This window comes from Fringilla coelebs, assembly GCF_963513975.1.
Source record: "Fringilla coelebs genome assembly, chromosome: Z".
Classification (NCBI taxonomy): domain Eukaryota; kingdom Metazoa; phylum Chordata; class Aves; order Passeriformes; family Fringillidae; genus Fringilla; species Fringilla coelebs.
This window is the reverse complement of record NC_140031.1, coordinates 31938159-31957634: the sequence shown is the minus strand read 5'-3', so window position 1 is coordinate 31957634 and position 19476 is coordinate 31938159. Positions and strand designations below refer to the sequence as shown.

The 19476-nt window shown below is 37.6% G+C and overlaps 1 protein-coding gene across 2 annotated transcripts in view; it reads left to right on the top strand.

Moving 5' to 3' along the window:
- The first annotated feature begins 494 nt into the window (after positions 1-494).
- The window catches only part of ZDHHC21 (zDHHC palmitoyltransferase 21), a 38283-nt gene continuing 19301 nt past the window's right edge, over positions 495-19476 (top strand). For both annotated transcript variants that reach the window (XM_084224836.1, XM_084224837.1), the window contains exons 1-5: positions 495-522; positions 6723-6921; positions 7688-7786; positions 10492-10603; positions 11513-11651. In XM_084224836.1, the coding sequence (XP_084080962.1) occupies positions 6750-6921; positions 7688-7786; positions 10492-10603; positions 11513-11651 (522 nt within the window). In that variant the 5' untranslated portion in view covers positions 495-522; positions 6723-6749. The remainder of the gene's footprint in view (positions 523-6722; positions 6922-7687; positions 7787-10491; positions 10604-11512; positions 11652-19476) is intronic.

Below are 19476 nucleotides of genomic sequence, written 5' to 3'. Positions count from 1 at the left end.
ATTAAGTTAATACAACTTCAAGCTATGAGGCCTAGCCGCGGCAGCTGCCAGATTCTCCTAGGAGCAGCCTGGAGACTGAGACAGAAGCCTTGCCTGCAGGGCTCATTTTTCACAGGGATTGCAAAGGGACTCTGCAAAAATGAAGTACGGAAAAGGGCTCATGCCGAGTGAAGTCTGTGCTCGGGAACGAGCAAGTGACAGCGAGCTCCAGCCCTGTGGAAATGAGGCTGATCGGCCACACGGTTTCCCACCGGGCAGGGTAGACCAGCCCTACAGAGCGGCTCCCCCGGCGCTGCCTACACTCAGCATACCTGAGACCCCCGCCGGGCCGGCGGAATGCCCGTCTCTCGCATGCGAGGCGAGGCGAGGCGCCCACGCCCCACGGCCGTGAGGGGCAGCTGAGGCGGCTCGGGCGGGTCCGAAGGGCGGCTCTGCCTCCGCCGCGCCCTCCCTGAGGGGCGCGGTCCCGCCCGTCGGGGCGCTCGGAGCGCGCACGCGCGGCTGGACCGGCGGAAGCCCACGGTTGGTTCCGCCGCGTGCCCGGGCGGGGGGCGGCGCGCGCGACCCCCGTTGGGCCGGGAGCGGCGCTGCGGGCGGGCCGGGCCGGGCCGGGCCGGCGGGAGGGGCGGGGGGCGGCGGCACCGGCACCGGCACTTTCTCGGGCACGGTCCCGCCGCGGCCGGCGGGCTCTTGCGGGGCTTCCTCCATCCCTGCACCTCCCCTCCAGCGCTGCTGTTTGTGCGGGGAGCTGGGTGGGGAAACTCTGGGCGGAATTGCCGGGTATCTCCCCAGCTGTGAAATAAGGAAATGGTGCTATCGCTTTCGTGCTGTTGCCCTGTGAAGGAGGAGGAGGAGAGTGTTTGCTGGTATTGAGGTGTTAGTAGGAGAGGCACGAGGTTTTGATTAGCTGTGTCCTCCAGCAGCGCGGCACAAGGAAATGCAGTGGCCTTGGCGTCCCTTGTTTTCACACTATCACTTCCCAGCTCTAGTAGTTTGTCAGGTGAAGTAGGTCTTCGTTCGCCTCAGACTGATGATCCAAACACTAATGTTCTTAAAGTAACGTACTTTGTCTGTCTATTAGTGGCTGTTTGGTCAGCAGTGATTGACTTGTGATAAGGAGGGTAAGGTGTGCGTATGCTAATGTCAAGCCACATCCCTCTCCAAGCCCAGGTGACATTTTTTATAAATGAAGTAGTTGTTTACAGGTGTGCTTCGCTAGATCCTATCAATGAAAAGTAACTGGGTGGGAATATCTTGCCTATCTCAACAAACCTGTCAACAGCCACCTAACAACTACTTTGTGCTAAGGTCTCTGCTGCAACCATCCATTGTATAAACACAAGAAGTGCCTGGTGTGTGGGGTTTTGTCATAGCACAAATATGCTGTTGCTTATGTTAACTGGCTATTCAGATACCTATTCTATTTTTTTAAGCGAGTGTTGCAAAAAGCTTAATGGCAATTCTATTCTGACACTTGACAATATAACGTAACTTTCTTAAAATCTAGTTTGTAAAAGAAGTTCAGTTGATTGGTTCAAATCCACCTTGTTTTTTCCCACTGAGTGTATTTTTTGTTTTAGTATCAGTAGTCTTTGGCAGTAATTCTTTAGATTTCAGGAAGGTCACTGGTGTAAAAATGCAGCTGGATACAGAAATTGGGGAAGGCTGTTGATTGTTGCTGCTCTGCCTAGTTATCACAAATATAGTGAGAAGTGTGGCTCTCTTGTGTTTCTACTCTCTGTTCTTTTTTCTGACTTGCTTAGGACACAGCCTTTTTAGAAAGTGGTGTTTTTTCCACTCTCAAAATGTGTATTAAGGAGCATAGTATTGTTCAGTTTGTGTGGAGTCTTAAAATTGTCTTTCATGGTGAGCAATATAATAAGTTATTGATCGGTGTTGTTCTGCACTTGTTTAAGGACTTGTGAAAAAAGTTCTGCAAGTCAGATTTCAGAAGTCATACTTTTCTTAAGGAGCAGGGCTACAGTGAGGCGCAGTATCTAGTTGTGTATCAGTACAACACCCATGAATTTGCAAGAAACAGGATGTCCCCAGAGCTGACTGTTGTGCTTCTTAGGCTGAGAAATTGAGTACTGCTCATGTTGGGTGTATTTATGAAATACAGTTTTCTAAGTGTGTTTTGGGACATTCTTGATGCAAAATTATATACTTTTTATTTTTCTAAGGTTGCATTCAAATGAGTCTATTAAAGCAATTTATATTTCACCTTAACATTTCTGGTTAGCACAAAGCTTTCTCTTTTCTTGGAATTGACTTTCCACCTGCTTGACCCATTCTGTGGTCTCAATATTCTGTGGATGTCACACAAAGAGTCATATTGCAGGTGATTGTAGTGAACAAAATACTGAGTTTATGATACCATTAATGGAACTGCACAGAAAGAAAAAAAAGGGTTAGGAAAAAATGCTGTCCAGGCATCCTGTAATAAAAGTATTTTTTGAAAGGCAAGAACAATTCCCAATAATGTAGGAAAGACTCAGTCATGTTTTGGTGCAGTTGAAGCTCTTCATAGGCGCAACTACTGTTGGCTTTCAAATTATTAGTATTTGAGTTATTTATTTAGAAGAAATAGCTATAAATTAGGGCACAAGGGAAGAAAACCACAAAAGCTCTAACATTAGTGCTCTCTGTTTTCTCCTAAATTATTTAATTGGAAAATTACTTTGCTTGGAAAATTTCATTGCTTGTATGAATCCTGAGTGTATACAGATATAAATAGCTTATTTGTTTCTCTCCATTTATTTGTTGTTAACCTTCTCATAGGGTTTTTTCTTTGCATATTGTAGTTTTTCTGAATTTTGAATTTTGAAGAACAAAGTTATATGAGGTCAATCATCTCTTTTTTTTGGCACTGTGTTTGAAAGACTAATACATTCAATTTGTTTATGACTTAAATTTTAGTCTAGTACTTCCTTCCTTGTTATCAGATTTTGGAGCTCTTACTTTTTCTTTATTCCCCACACTTTATGTATTTATGCGTGGTACATAAACCAAGAGAAAGAGGGGAAAAAATTACTTTGCCAGAGTAAGTCAATATATTGACATCATTTATTTGCTGTTGCTGCTGAACTATAATGAAAAATATAAAACTTAATTTACTGTTATAGGAAACTGGAAGCAAATGTGTGTAACTGAAATACACTGGCAGTGCTGCAGTTTTACACAGATCTTTCTCTGAACTCTTACATCTGAACTCCCTCATCTTTATATATATATATATATAAAGATGTATCTATATCTATATCTATAGATGTATATATATATATATTTATCTATCTATATATCTATATATATATATATATTTAAAAATTGTGAAATGGCCTAGAACTGAGATTTGAGAAATGCAAGTTAGAATTAACTTGTCAGTTTGGAGACAGTTCTACTCAGTAAAGTGGGGTTTCAAAAGCAGAATAGAAAGTAACCTCTTACGTGCTGCCTTTCAGACAAGTGATAATGGTTGATTGCATATCACACTTTCAGGAGATACAGAAGGCAGATGAAAAATCACCCTGTCTTGAGAGTGAGGCCTGTGTTTGCGTAGTTCTTGCTTAATTCTGGGTTTTGGCATCCAAGGTATGGTTTTGAGCATGGTGGAAGTTTGTTTTTGTTTTCTAATGATAAAAGTGAATATGGTCATGCAGGCAAAAGTAAGTTACTGAGGGATAAAAATTTGGAATGTATTTTCTTGATGGGCATTCTTACTGTTTTCTCCTATATCCCTCTCACTGCTTATTGCTCACACATCATGCAAGTCGGTCACTCAGGAGCAAATATTTCAGTAATTATATCTCTCTGCTTTGTTTGTTGAGCTGTTATTTCCCATTTTGAGGAAGTGCTGTGAAGTCATGGAATCTCTGCTGCTCTGGTAAGATGGAAAACACATGGATTCCTCAGTGGTCAGCAGTGTTTCTAGCTACATTTGTTTTTTTTGGCCTCTATATTTCTATTAGTCTGCATGATTTTCCCTTTGTAAATTCATGGTGATTACTCCTAGTCTCCTTCTTGTCCTTCATGTGTTTGAAAATAGTTTCCAGGATTGTTTCCTTTACCTTCCCAGGGACTAGGGTGATGCTAGTAGGCTTGTAGTTGCCTGGCTCCTCCTTCTTTTCCTTGAAGACAGTATTTTCATTGACACTTGTTTTCTTGAATCCTTTGGAATATCACCCATCAGCATAAAACTTCCAAACGTAGTTGAGAATGGCTTCACAAAGACAAAACCAGGTCTCTCAGCACTCAGGCTGGCACCTCAGTAGGTCACATGGAAGTGCTAGGTCCAGTTCACTTAAAAATTTATTAATCTGATCTTCCCTCGCTCAGAGTAAGTCTTTTGTATTCTACACTTTCCCATGGGTGTCGGAGACCTTGAATTCCAGAAGGCAGGTCTTACCCATGAAAGAGCAGAATAAACAAGTTGCTTTGACATTTTTGTATGATTTTGATACTTTCAGCAGCAGGCTGACGTTTCCTCTCCAGCCTTCCTTGTGCTTCTCATGTACCTGTACAAATCTGTCTTGGAATTTCACATCTCTCATCAGATTCAACTCTAGGAGGACCTTGGTTTTCTTAAGTCTATCCTAGGCCACCTAAGTGGTGCTCTTGTGTCAGTTGTGTGTACACACTTGGCGCAGCCCCACTTTACCTTGGTTTGGTTGATTATAAGATCTCTGTTTTCCACATCATCCTGCATCCTTTGCGTGTGAACCGTGACCACCACTTCCTTGCTCATTCAGAGGTCACCACCTTCCTCTATCATCATTCTTTGTTTAAGCATTCCCGAGCCAGCCTCTTGGCAAAGATACTCTTACTAACCATGTAATTTCGGGTGAATCTTGTTCCCCTTCACCCTCAGTTTTTGAGCCTCATAGAAGATTCTATGGATGTAAATGCTGCACAACCACTTGTTCATTTGCAGGATCTGTCTGCTTCTCTTCAAGTTCTTCCCCTTTATCACCAGCATGAATGAGATACCACTTGGCTACTAGACTTTGGCCAACACCCTGTTAACTGTGTAGTCATGCTTGGTAAACTCCTGGTCTCCCCTGGCTGTGTCCATGGTGCCTGAATGGAAGAGCAGCTAAGGGTAATAGTCTAAGGGCCAGACTACTGCCAGCCTCAGTAACAGTCAGTCTGTGGTATCCAGGACCCTGGACCCTGGCAAGCAGCATACTTTGCCAGTTGACAGGTTGGGCCAGCAGAGGTGTCTTTGTCCCAGAAGCAGAGACCCACTGCTGTTCCTTAGCCCATGCTGTTCCTCATACCCAGTACAGGTACTGCCGCAGCACTCAGGCACAGATGGCTCAGAGGTATTCTTGGACAGAGTTTCCTGTCCATGTGTGCTGCCAGGGCTCAGAACCTGCTCCGTAGATCAGAGCTGCAGGCCGAACAGGAACTCTCCTCTTTGTGCTGGAGCTCAGAGGCTTGACATGTCCAGCTGGACAAGCTGAGGCTCTGTCTGCTTCTCCTCTTCTAGTGGGGGTTTCTGTAGCTGCAAGAACTTGGGTGGGGATCTGAATGATACGTGAATGGGAACATTGTTATATTAGAAAATAACAAACAGAGGGTGATGGTAAATAACACAAAGGAGAAGTGTGGAAAAATGACAGCTTGTTTGGGTCTGATTTTGATTAGACATCTAAAAGAAGAAGAAAAGAAGACAATGAAATTTGTGAATAGTATTAAGTAAATTTTGAATGCAATTGAGGACAGTCAGACATGAAGCACGTAAGCAAAACCCTTGGAAACAGAGATGTTTGAGAAACGAAATTTCAGTGGAACAAGTAGAAGCTGAAAGGAATGGAAAAAAGCCATCAGAAATGGAACAAGATTCCTGAAGCCTAGAAATTGGGGGAACTAATGGGTGAGAGTAGATTGGGATTTATGTGTGCATTGCAGTAATAAAATATGAAAGTAGTCTGACAAAAAAAATAACAGTAGTAATCCCTTCCATCACAATTGTGCTGATTAGTGATTAGGACTCAGTGCTGTGTTGTTGAAATCAGTTTATGAAGCTCAGAAGTTTACACTGTAAGCCTTGGTGAGGTTTTTTCAGTCTAAAACCAAAAGGAACCCAGCCCACTAAAGTGTAAGGATGGAAACTTTGATGTTTTAAATGTGATTAATAGAAAATGTTCTATTGTGTGATATTTTCAATAATTACGTGAAAGATGTCAGGGTTTGCTATTTATGTCATGAAGGACATTTTTTAAGCAAGGAAACCCTGAATTCTTAGTGATGCTTTTGACTATTTTAGCATAAAAGCTTTAAGAAAACAACCATGAAATACAGGGGGAGACTGTAATAGATAGGTGGGGTGAATCTTTGTGGAACCCCAATATTTCTTATTTGCTTTACAATCTTTTTACTATGATGGAAGAGTTTTCTTTGCTGCTGCCACCTGACTACGGTTGCTGTTTTACCTATGGCTTAATAGTTTCCCAGGTAGTGTTTTTACTTGCATCTTGGTGATAAATGTTGCTTCTTAGCCAGATATAACTAATTAATGAATTCATAAAATGTTTTGCTACCTGGTGCTTAAAAAATGTATGTGAAATGTTTGTAAGTTTTTATGTAATTCCTTAAATCAACAGCTACAGGTTTTTTCTTTCTTACTTGAATGTACAAATTTGAATGTATGAACCATATAGGTTGCACTATACTACTTAATTTACTCTTTTAAAAAAATAATAATTTATTTGTCTCTTTAGGATTATCTTCCTGGGTCGTGACAATTCATGATGTGTTTGTGTTCAATGGGGCAACGAATTCACTTTGTGGTTGACCCTCAAGGTTGGTGCTGTATGGGCCTAATTATCTTCGTCTGGCTGTACAATACAATCTTCATACCAAAGGTCATCCTTTTTCCTCATTATGAAGAGGGAAATATTTCTGTTGTGGCAGTTTTGTGTAAGTAATTTTAACTTTTTTCTACTAATAAAATAATATCTCTACTCAATGTACATTTAAAAAAATCCTATCAGAAAATAAAAATTAGGGTGAAAGTAAAGACAAAAGATGAAGGGTAAGTGTAGTGGATGCATCCTATGTTTTTGTGTTCTGAAAAGCTGTGGCACTTCATTTTGCAGATGTTATTGTAGAACTTGTTTTTGCGGAAACTGGTGAAAAGCCTGAACGTAACTTTCAGGTCCTGTACGTAGAACTTGTTGACAGGATTCCAGGTTCACATCTGCGAGTGCCTATATCAGAATTTTGTGTGATAGTACTGATGATGGGCAGCAAAAGAAATTTTGTTAGTTTTGTCATACGTCCCTGTGTGGGTTAGCTCATGCAAGTTTTGCTGGTAGGTTTGCTGGGGAAAAGTCTTGAATTATGGCTGGAACAAACTTCAAGGTGAAGATGTGCTATTGGGAATATTGTACTATTGGGAATATGGAGGCTTTGAGGTGTGGTATGATTGGTGTTTATGTGGTAAGATGGTGGAGGAACTTCTGAAAAACAGTAGTATGGTCATAGTAGCACCTGCTAGTGCTATCAGAACTGTTTACTACTTTTTTATTCTATGTATTGGGGAGTACTTAATATCAAAATTATATCTGGAATTGAATGAGAAGGCTGAGTATTTTTCAGCTCAGTTCTAGAGCATCTGTATTTTTTGATATAGTGTACTTTGCACACATGAAAAAGTCTAACAAATGCTTATTTATTTTTATAGGTTATTACTTCTGCTCATTGTTTTGTATAGCTTCATTATTTAGAGCCTCAGTAGCAGATCCCGGGAAACTACCTGAAAATCCAAAGATACCAGTTACAGGTATATTAACTTGTTTCTATATAAGTGAATGAAAGTTATTTTAATAGTGTCAAAATAATTAGGAATAAATTTGTCTTCGTGAGACTTACTGGAAACCATGAGCTGTCCTTGCTTAATAAAGTTAGTATGTCACTGTTTTAAAGTTGTAAATTTCTAGCACTTTGCCTTGTGTAGTTTCAAAACTTCTGTTTCTTAAACTTCTATTCTACCAGAAATTACACCATTTTTCAGTTATATAGGACCTTCTGCTAGGAAATTTTTCTATAGGAAGATTTTTTTTGTTTTTGCATGCTAGACTTTTAAACATAATGCATGTACTATTAATTTGATGATATTTACTGAAAAATGTTTATAGATGGCTAGTTAATTTAATTCTATATATTTTGTCTTAGTTAATTTATATGATGTTGAAAATGGTTGTGGAAGGTAGTCCTATGCTGGTTTTTACCTGTGTATTTTTTTGCTGGTTTTTTTCCTGTGTCTTTGATTGTATGGGCTGTTAACAAAAAAACCCAAACCATGGTGCTAGTTACACTGCATTTCTGTGAAGTAGCAACTTAATCAATCCTTTCTGTCCTTGCAAATTTACCCCACTATTCCTGTATGGTATCCAGTGCTCCAGAAGTTGGAGGAAATTTAAAACCTTAATGATTCTCCATCGGAGAAGGACAGTATTTTTATGAACTGTTGGGAGCTATTATCTAATGCATAGGGCTTTTACTTAGGAGTTTAGAATGGAGTAGGGCTGTTAAACAGCATGAGCTTTGTCGTATTAACAGATAACACTTCATGAATGAAGAAAATGTGTCCCATCCAGTGAGGGTGAATGCTTCAGTCTTGTCTTTAGATGTGATGAATGCCCAGAATAAAATTTTTCTCTCTCTTCCCAATGTTACTGAAAATCTTAGGATGATGCGTTTGGAAACATGATTTTTTCAGCCTTAGTTGATGATATGAAGTAGACAGCTTATTGTAGAAAGGAGTGTGTCTCCCTGGGATTCAGATGTGTCACCACTAATTGCAGAAAATCTCATGCCAGTGTTTTTCTGCTTCTGGCAGCTGATACTTTGATCCAGTGAAACATCAGGTGTTTCAGACTTGGGTTCTGGAATCAGAGATTTTGCTGCAGGAGGAGCAACGTTGATTTTGCAACCTGAGCTGGATAATGAAGACACTTGCTAGTTACAGACATTTGTATTGGAGTTTTCATTTACCTTCAAAATACCAGGAGCAGTACAAATTCCTTTTGTACAGAAATATTTTTTTTCTAATTTAAGGTATCTCTTTGCATAGCTCTCCAGCTTTTGCGTGCTCCAAGTACTTCCAAAGGTGGAATATTTAGGCTAGGTCACGACTTTGATATTTTGATTTGGTGTGTGATGTATCAGGGGTATTGTACTTCTGGAGGTAGCCCTTCAATTGTCTGGTATGTGCTAGGCTGACAGGAGGATACATTTTTGCATAGTATAAATTGTGTTAAAAATGAGTTGGGGTGTTTCTGAACTCTGCTGGTAGCTACCCTATTAGTGAGTGACACCTTTGTGACACTGGATTTATGGGAACAGATTGTAAATCAGTTTCCATCTGTCATTATTACTAGTTTAATGATCTCAGATATTGGGTTTCTTTACTTCCAGTGTCCAAATGTTATTTTGCAGCAAGAAAGACCAGATTAGAGCTGCCTGAAGGTGGCTCAGAAGTGCTAAATATAACTTTATTTTGGTTACATTGGGACAGTGTTTTACAGTATAAAATTTTGGAATGTCCTACTGTAAATATGAAGCCTATTTGCTTTTTTCCCTTTTTTTTCCCTCTGTCCCTGAGATATGAGAAGTTTTTGTGCCTCAAAAAAGATTATTTAGGTAGAAACAATTTGAACAGTCAAAGTATTTCTCAGTCGTCCACCTGTTTTCCTTAAAGACAGAAAATATATGCTTTTGTGACTGGAATTATTTCAGTGTTAATGTTATTGTTTCCCATGGGAAGATGAAACTCTTGAACATATAATATGAATTTTCATTTTCAAAGAATTCCTCTAATTTGGGTGGTGCATTTTGAGATAAATAATAGCCAGGCTGAGCAATAGTACTCCTGGTACTTTCAGCTAGTCAGTATCTCTGGGTAGTAGCTTTTAAAAAATCTCACATTAGTGATTTAAAAATAGTATATATTTTTAAATACAAGTCTATCCTTTATCTCTTTCTTTGATTGTCTTATATCTAAAATTGCATGTGGTGATATGCATGTCATTAAAATGCTTTGAAATGGAAGATGCTCCTGAAGTGTTTACTGTGTGTCATATTTTAGTTAGCTAGCAGTAGCAGTATTTCCTCAGGGGGTTCTGAAATAATGAGATTGTATCCTGATTCTGTCTAGCAGATAATTTTTTTTCACAGTAAAAATGGGAGGAAATAATTGAGTTACAGTCTTCCTTTTCTGAGTCACAGGTTTGTTCTGTAATAATTACTTTGTAGAAATTTATAGGAAGAGAGGGCATTTTGGAGATGGAAACTGGAGTGGAGTAGCAGTAATATCTTCCAGTTTAATTAAGGTCACAGTGGGAAAAAGCTTTTTATGTGGTGCTTATCCTTCTCAGATCATAGTAAGATTTGTTTTTTTAATTAGAGTTACAGGCATATAGATTTATTATGAGTACACATTACTGAGTTTAAATCTCTCTAACGTGTTTTTCCATTTTCACCTAGAACGAGAATATTGGGAGTTATGTAACAAATGCAATATGATGAGACCAAAGCGTTCACACCATTGCAGTCGCTGTGGACATTGTGTGAGGAGGATGGATCACCACTGTCCATGGTAAAACCAGGACATTTCTTCTAATTATCTACTGTTGTTTTAGTGAATCATTCTGAAATTTGTGGTCTTGACAGCTGCTCATGTTTTCCTGTTTCTTTCCCAGTGGTGCTTAATCATTTAGGCATATAAAGCAAGGTAGTAATAAATTTGAGCTTTCCTATATCTACCAGTAAAACTCAGAGTAAGTGAAAATAAACATTTCTGAAAGTAGTTCTGAGGTATGATTTTTACAAGACAAACTGCGGAGAACAGAATTGATGTCAGGATTCCCAAAAAAAGCTACCTTTTTTTGTTAAGTTTTTCTACTTCAGAGAATAGTACTAGTATAATGCTTTTGTCACGCCGGCTTAACTGAGTGTCTGTGCCAACACTTGTATGAAATTGCATTCATGTAACTTTTGATCTTGTACTTGGTACAGATAAAATCCTTGCATTTCTTTTACTCTTTTCATGTTGGAGTATGCAGAAGGAGTTTCTGAATAGGGATGCCTTTATTGTCTTCTGTGCCTTTGGTTAATTTTTAAGTTGTATTTCTTTGTTACTGGGGCCTGTGATCACATTTATTTTAAAACATTTGTTTGTGTTTCCAGTTTTTGCACTCTTGTAGTTCACGACCTGTGAAATGTATTGAGTAGCAGAAGATAAGACATATTACTGTGAAATTTTGCAGACTTTCAAAAAATAACTTTATTACTAGAGTTTTACTTAAAGTTGCAGCAGTATCTTTGCTATGTAAAAATGCAGAGAAGTGTGTCTCCTGTTCTAAGCAATGGTCTCAGTGCTTTAAGTTGTGGTGCAAGGGATCCAGTAGTTTGCTCCTTAAGCAATCATGAAGTCTTCTATTCACAGTATCGTAGCTTTAGTATTTGTATTTCTGTTTTTATATATGCACACTTTGTTTCTCTTCAGGATTAATAATTGTGTTGGTGAAGACAATCATTGGCTGTTTTTACAGTTGTGTTTCTACACCCAGATCCTTAGTTCCTATACGCTGATACTTGACTTCTGCCATTACTACTACTTTTTGCCTCTGAAGAAAGAAAACTGGGTAAGATCTGTGAAGTGAACAAATAGTATTGCAATGTAATTTGTTTCGGCTTCTAGTTACTGCACATTTCTGGTGGGTCAGCTTCACTCTTAGTGAAGAGAGTTCAACTAGCTGTATGTTATTAAGTAAGCAAAGTGATTTATGGTTAAGTAACAAAATATTTTTATGAAAGGGCATATGATTTCTTTGTGTTAAAAGCACAACATTAGTTCTCTTACGAATATAGGAAAGGAGGGAAGAACCAGTTAGCTTTCTTTGGAAGTGATTATCAGTACTGGAGAGAATTAAGGTGATGTATTCAAATTTCCTTTTACTTTTTCCAAAGTAGATTTATGCAGAATATATAGTTATCCTAATACCATGTTTTTAAAAGCTGATAGTGCTTTTTTAAGAAAGGAGAAAAACACATGATCATCCTGCAAGGGGGAAAATATACATTGGTTTTGTAGCAGTATTTTCTGTTGCTTTGAAAAGGTTATGTGGGTTAAGGGAGAATGAAGTTTGGTTTGTCTCATGTGGCCTTACCAACTGGATTAGAGTAAAAGATCAAGGACTTCCTTTCACTATGAAACTTATATTGTAAAGCTGCTATCTGGTGCTCATTTATGCCTGTTATCTGTAGTATTCAGAATATTAAAGATGGTTGCTTGAAATTTCCTCTGTTCTTGAAAGTGCCAGAACAACAAAGTTAGAACTGTTTCTTAATAAGAAAACTGTTATGCTGTCTTGCTTATGAAGAACCATAAGAACTTCTAGCTTAAATCTGAGAAGAACTTTGTATTTATACTGGACTCTTAACAAATACAAGTACACTAAAGAGAAAAAACTAGAAAACAAGTTCAAAATATTTTTAAAATTAGGTAGCATTCCAAATATCATAAGAGAGTAAGATCATCTCAGATATTGCACTCTAATTTTGTTGAGATTTTTCCCAAATACTGAGGTGCAGAAAATTTTTTAATTCTGTGTTGATGTGGCACCCCAGCATGCTCTGTGCTGGTGATGTCATACTCATCTTTCCAGGCTACTGGAACCTGACCCTTCATTGTGGGTAAGGCAAGTCCCATTTTCCAATTTTTTGAACAACTCAAGTTTGTCATATGATTTTGTATCCTACATTATATAAGAATTTCACTTTGTGAAAAATTCTGCTTCTGGAAAAGGATGGGACATAGTCTTCTGAGCTTCTTATTTGCTCCTGTGTCAGTTTGAAGTGGGTGTGATGTTCCTATAAAAATAGATGTGAAGATGATGTGGCAAGGGAGAGGTGTAAGTGTAGGAAGACTGTATTACTTGGTTAATCCAAAACTGATAAAAGTGCCACATTCAAATTCATAGATACCACGTTTTTATTATGTAGAATGTTCCAAAGTTGCAGATTTTTGTAACTCGTTTTTGAAAATATTGTATTCTAAAGGAATTTAGTTATTTTTTTCCATCTACATGAATACTTCCATTTAAATAATTAAAGGGATTTTAGAAATATGGAAAAGAAAATAATTTGCTGTTTGCTTGGAGCATCTTTCCATAGACACTGAAACAGACTTGTTAGCCTCTAATAGTATAATGTCATGGTAGGGTGATTCCTTTTTATTGTGAATATTCCCTGAATGTATTGCTTTGTGTAATTAAACTGGATTAGGTAACAAGCCAAAATTCTGTCCGTTAGCCTTGCTTTTTAAAAGTAGTATGAAAAGTAACCAGATTATTTGCTTGAGGGGGGTCTCTGCAAGAGAGGGAAATAGAAATCATGTTGGCTTCAGATATTTATTATCACCTCTTTAGGTATTGTAAAATAATTATTAATAATGACAGTTCAAAAAACAAGTATGAATATGTATAAAACTTGTTCTTGCCAGTATAACTGGATTCATTTGATGTTGTTTGGAGAGAGGCCTGATTTTAATACCCAGTCTTTTTACAGGTGACAGGTTAGAAGACAGAATGAATACATGTGCAACAATTATTTTAGTTCATTTTATTGTGTTTCCCTGAAGAGGAGATCAGGTTCCTGTATTTGGCTGCCTAAGTTTACAAAGAACTATGGAAGAGATCGCTTACTTTGCTCTGTTTAGTTTTGGTTAGTTTTCCCTGTGGGTTTTTTTTTTTTTGGCTTTATCAGTTTCCATATGTGAACATTTTGAACGACATCATTCCTTTTACAAAGTGGATCTGTGCTATCGTATACAGTATTCTGTGCCCCAGAGAGGAAAAATATGTTTATACAATATAGAAGAACAGTAGACATGGCAGGTATTTAGCTTTCTCAGTTTTTCAGCTGTAGAATAGGAGAGCACACAGTGAAGTAGAGAAAACTAAAATAGTTGGTATGCCTAGTCAACATATCTGCCTGGAAGATGACATGCATGAAGCTGATTTTTTTTTAAGTGCTGCTAAGGATGTGATCCTGTATAGATTTGTGCTACAGAATAATTTGTCAGAATTATGTCTTTTTGACACCAAATTAATGGGTGAAAAGATTGGCTTAGTAGTAGTTATGGTTTTAGGCAAGCATACTGCAAGATTCTTTTTATCTCCTTTTTATCAATTAAAGCTGAGGTACTGCAGCATTCCAGAGAGTGCAGTACCTTCAGCCTTTCACAAAAGCACTGTTCTTTGTTGAAATTTTGGCTATAACTGAGAGCTTACATTTTCTGAATTTACAGGGGCTAGTGTTTAGAACAGATTCAAAGAACTGGATGATTTTTTTTTCCAAACAGCCATCTGGAATTAGTTATTCTTGCTCATTAAAATACTTGTGAATTTTTTGGCAGTGTGCCTTCATCTAAGTTTTTATTCTTCAGATATAAAGTAGTACAAAACACAGAAGCTGTAGAATTAAAATTGCTTTTAGTGCTATCTTGGAATAATAATTTCATTACAGTACTGATTCATGCATTATGCAAATTTGACCACCATGTTAGTATCTCTTTCCAAATTAAAACTTGTGTTTTTAAAGGGTCAAGAAAGAAAACCCCAAAAATTTTTACTTAACTATTCCGAGTTAAGGGTGATAGCTCTAAAGGTAATGGAGGAATCTGTTTCTGTAGAGATGCAATCTTTCAGCTTCACCTCTTACTGCAGAAAATTGCTTCATAGTAGTCTTGGTTCTTGTAACTGACACACTGCCAGAAATTTAGGTTATGGTTGTTACCTCTGTTTGTCCAGCAGGAGGAGTGCAATTACTGCTAGAAATAACGGAGATGGTAATTAAATTGATTATGCGGGATGATAGCGCAAGAAAAATATATTGTTTGAATAAAATCAGCATATTAGTTCTTCTGCAAGCTTTGGTGATTTACAGAGGTTAACAAAGGAATATTCTTAATTTTACATTGTGATGAAAAAATGTCCGGAATGTCCTAAAATGTATATTTTAGGAAGTAGTCAATCTTCTGAATAGTGAGTTGAGAAGAATAAATACTAGACTTGTCACAACATAGTTGCACTCTCCATGGCTGTGCTGGCAGAGATTCTAGATACAGCTGGTCAAATTGCAAAAGTAAATGCTTTGGCGGTATATTTTACCTTATTTATAGAAGGCTTTTAATCTTCTAAGCAAAAGGAATTCTGCTGATAAATTCTGTTTGCTAGGAATGTTGCTACAATAATTGTCATAGCCAAACCTCCTGACATACAAAAACCTATGCCCCTTTGCTCTGATTAGTTTTATTTTGTTCCTGTTTCTGCAATTACAAATCATTGTTTTTGACTTTGGAAAAGGATTTTTTGCAGTAATATTAATATTATGCATTGACTGATATTAATGAAAATCTGGAAATATGTATAATCCAAAGTCCATTTATACTGTAAAGATAGTCTTAAGGAAACTTTTTGTCTTAGAATCACAAAATTATGTACCGGACAGGAGAGGTTTTTAAAATGAAAACCAGAAATTTTTCTTCTCAGCATTCTGCAAAACCAACCCAACCCTGCTGTCCTACAGTATAGTTATAAGGATAGTACATGAATATTGAATTAAGTCCTTCCTCTTTATTCCTACAAAACCTGCAGTCCATATTTTTTAGTTTGCTGTCTGGAAAGCCTGGCTTTCTTTTGTATTACATGCTGTTTTTGTGACACCCAAGTTGATAGACTGACTTCATCAATGGTCTGAGGCAGACATTGCATGCAATTACAACGTCTGAGCACAGACAGTTGTTGTGTTTTACACAAAATGTCGTTCCCCAAGAAAAAAAGAGGTCTTTTAATGTATTTTCTTGTATATTAATCTCTGTGTGTGTCATATTTCAGTAAAGAATAAAGATTGAATAAATTAGTCTTCCATTGTAAATTAAAAATTATGAAGATGGTCTCTTCTAGAACAGATATAGTAGTCCTGTGTTTCCTGCCAAAAGCCCTGGCCTCAGTACAGTGTGCTGCTTTAAAGGAATACTATAAATGCTTGAAAACAATAACACAGTAATGCACATGGCAGGGACTTGTTATATGTTTTTGAGCTTTTTTTTCTTGTTATTGTTGGTAGGGGACAAAGAGAGTTGAATTTGGAAGCATTGGTCTTATAATGGACTATGATCTAGAGCTGGACCCATTGTGGTTTTTGACCTCTCTCCTGTATGATAGCATAAAACCATGGTAGCTGTTGTTCTAGTCCATGGTAGCATTCATTGTAGGGGTCATCTATAGTGGTTGATGCTCACAAATGAAGATGAGGCATGTTTTTTGAGGGATTGAGGAAGTCTCTTATTTATCTGTCCCAGAGACAGAGAAATTATTATTTAAAATTATAATTAATATTATAATAAAATTATAATTAATAATAATATTATTATACATTACAGTATCTTATTTATCTGTCCCAGAGACCAGTAGAATGGTTTGGAATTGCCTGTTGAGATAAAGATACCAGATCTCATGGTAGTCCATTTTTCAACGTAATCCTATAGACCTACACGTTTTGTGACAAGTTCTCCTTGTTTACATTTCTATGCATTTTTATGGGTAACTAAGAATCCTTGCAGTTTGACTGGATAGATAGAAGTAGCAGCTAAATGGAATTTAGAAACCTTTAGAAGCAGCAGCCAGTGGGGCGTGCTGTGTGGTGTGGTATAGGAAATCTTAAGTAGAAAGGCAGTGGCAGCAACCCATGTGAACTTGAAGTTTTGGCAGATCAGTTAGACTGTGGAGCTGACATAAAGAAGATTAGAAAAAGGCTACCTGAAGGAAAGCTCTCACGTTGTTAAGAATATGCTTTCAGCATCTGTGCCAAGGCCATATATGACAGCCTGGCACAATGTAAAAAAAAGCTGCTGTGGAGCAAAACCCTGTTGTGCCATGATAGCTGAGTGTTCATGCACTGGGGATGCCAGCTAATCTGTGTGTATTCTTGGTGGCTCAGTCTGTACAGTTCTTTCTGTTAGCAGAAGTAGCCTGCACCCCAAACTCCAAAATCACACTAACTCAGTACTCACACTGCACTGAGGCTGGTGAATACTATTGAACCAATAGAATCTGTTCAAAACACATTGAAAGAGAGATTGATTATTGACTGGTTTTGATTGATTATAATTTTGATTGGTTTTCTCAGCTGAAAAAAAAGTCAGTTCTAAAAAGGGATAATGAAACCAACTTGATTTGAGCTTTTATGCAAAGCTGCAGCATCCCAAATACATGATTATTATTATTACTTTTTTAAAGGTCTTTTTGTCTGTTTTCATGGAGTTAAGTATTTCTATTCCCATGTAGAATTGTGTAACTCATTCTATTATTAAAGTCTGATTACCAAAAAACTCAGTTACTCCATATACTTTGGTTTTCTGTAGAAAAATGTTGTTCAGTCTGTACAGTTTTGAGGGCCCAGTATTGATTTCCAGTTCATAATTGCTTAGGAATTCATTTGCTAGGGATGTGGAAAAAGAGAGAGGGCATATGGGAGGAATATAGGAGTATGGACAGAGAATGCAGGGATACAAGGAAAGGCAAGGCCCATTTTAATTAAGTCTGTTGAGGTATGTCAAGGACCACAAAAAAGGCATCTACAAGTGTATGAGCAAAAAACCAAGGATTATAACGATTCTCACCAATGTGGGGATGCTGCTGAATTTAGGTGGGTAACCTGGTGACAGAAGACACAGAGGGGGCAGAGTGAATTCCTTCTTTACCTCAGACTTCACTGCTGGGGCCTCCTTCAGGAATCCCAGACTCTGGAGGCAAAAGAGGAAGGCTGGAGAAAAGAAGACTTGGTCATTGAGAGTTTGGTCAGAGTTTGGCTAGGCAGACAAAACCGCAAAGCCATGGGCCTGATGGGACGCACACACAGGCGCTGAGGGAGCCGGCAGATGTTGTTGCTCACCCCACTCTGCATCTTCTTTGAAAAATAATGAAGAAGTATTTTACAACTAGTAGAAGTTGTGTCTTACCTTGCTTTTCTTTAAAACTTTCATTAGCTAATGGAAAGAGAAATAAGGAATAGTATGACTGCTTTTATTTTGAGTTGATTTATCTTCGAATTATCTCATTAAATGAGTAAGAAACATTAAAAGAAATGGAAATTAATCTGTTTTCTACAGCAGCAAGAAAGGCCAGTATAAACAAGTGAGGGGAGAGGGGATGAGCCATTACAATAGTTCAAAAAAGACTGTTGGGGATTGTTTTTTTTGTTTTAGCTGCTTAACTACTGATTTCTACTTGTTCATTAAATACTGACTTTCTTCACAGCTTTAGTAGGCAGTTGAAACTTTTTTTTCCTGGGTTTATATTTTGAACCTTCATGGAAATCAATTAATTAATTAGGTGAAAAATTAGATTTTTTTTTTTTTTGCTGAACATAATTTGCCTTAACTGTTCTCTGTTTAATTAAAATCCAGTATCCCTCTTCCTCAAGTTCTAGGGGTTGAACATAAGCAGCTTTGAGGGGGGGTGGGTGTTGTTGTTTTGTTGTTGTTGTTTTATTTTGTTTTTTCATTCAGTTCTCTTCTATATTCTGGTTGTAATATAAAGTCTCCTTGAAAGGTTTTGATACTTTCCTGCCATGATCTAGCTTTTGTAAGTGGAAAAACAAATGTGTATATTTAAAAGACAACCTTGAAAACATAATTTTAACTTAATAAGAGAATGGGGTCTGAACTTACAGTGCACCTAATGTAACTGCCATGTAAAAATATTCTTCTGTGATAAAAATAAGGTGCTCTATCCTTTGAAGACATTGCATAACATTCTGTAATGCTTTTCATATCTTCTGCTGGTTGAGAAGAGACTTTCAGCTGATCAAATACATCCATATTTCTGTGTGCCCTGAAGCATCTGTACTGTTCATCCTTATTCAAAGTGGCAGAAATTCGCCTCAAGGCCAAAATATAAAAGTTGGAGATAAGTTTATGCTGGATAATAGACAGCACTACAGTAAGAACAATCCAGCACGGTACTTGGACTTTGTGGGCACAATCTTGAAGTGTCAGTCTTGGAATGTTTGTTTTCTTTTAGAAGAGGTGATGTAAAAATGAAATGTGCTGTGTCTGGTAGCCAAGTTATAATAAATCAGACCACTTAACAGAGTAGTTTTCCTATATTATATAGTTTGTGTGTAGTAGTTTGGCAAAGTTTGAGATGGAAGATTCAGAAATAATCTATTTGAACTTGATCTATTCCCAAAACTTTGACTACTTGAAGGAGTTTTTTAAACAGTCTGGCAAAATAAACCCCTAACTGTTAGCACGTATAAAGAAAATATTACTGGTTTCTGCTTTTAAAGCATAAATAAATATACCAATGATATGCAATGTAGCTCAGAATCCAGTATTTGCCTTCAGCCTTAAGGCTTTGAGAACACCTCTTACAGCTTATTTCCACTTGGTTTAAAGACTTT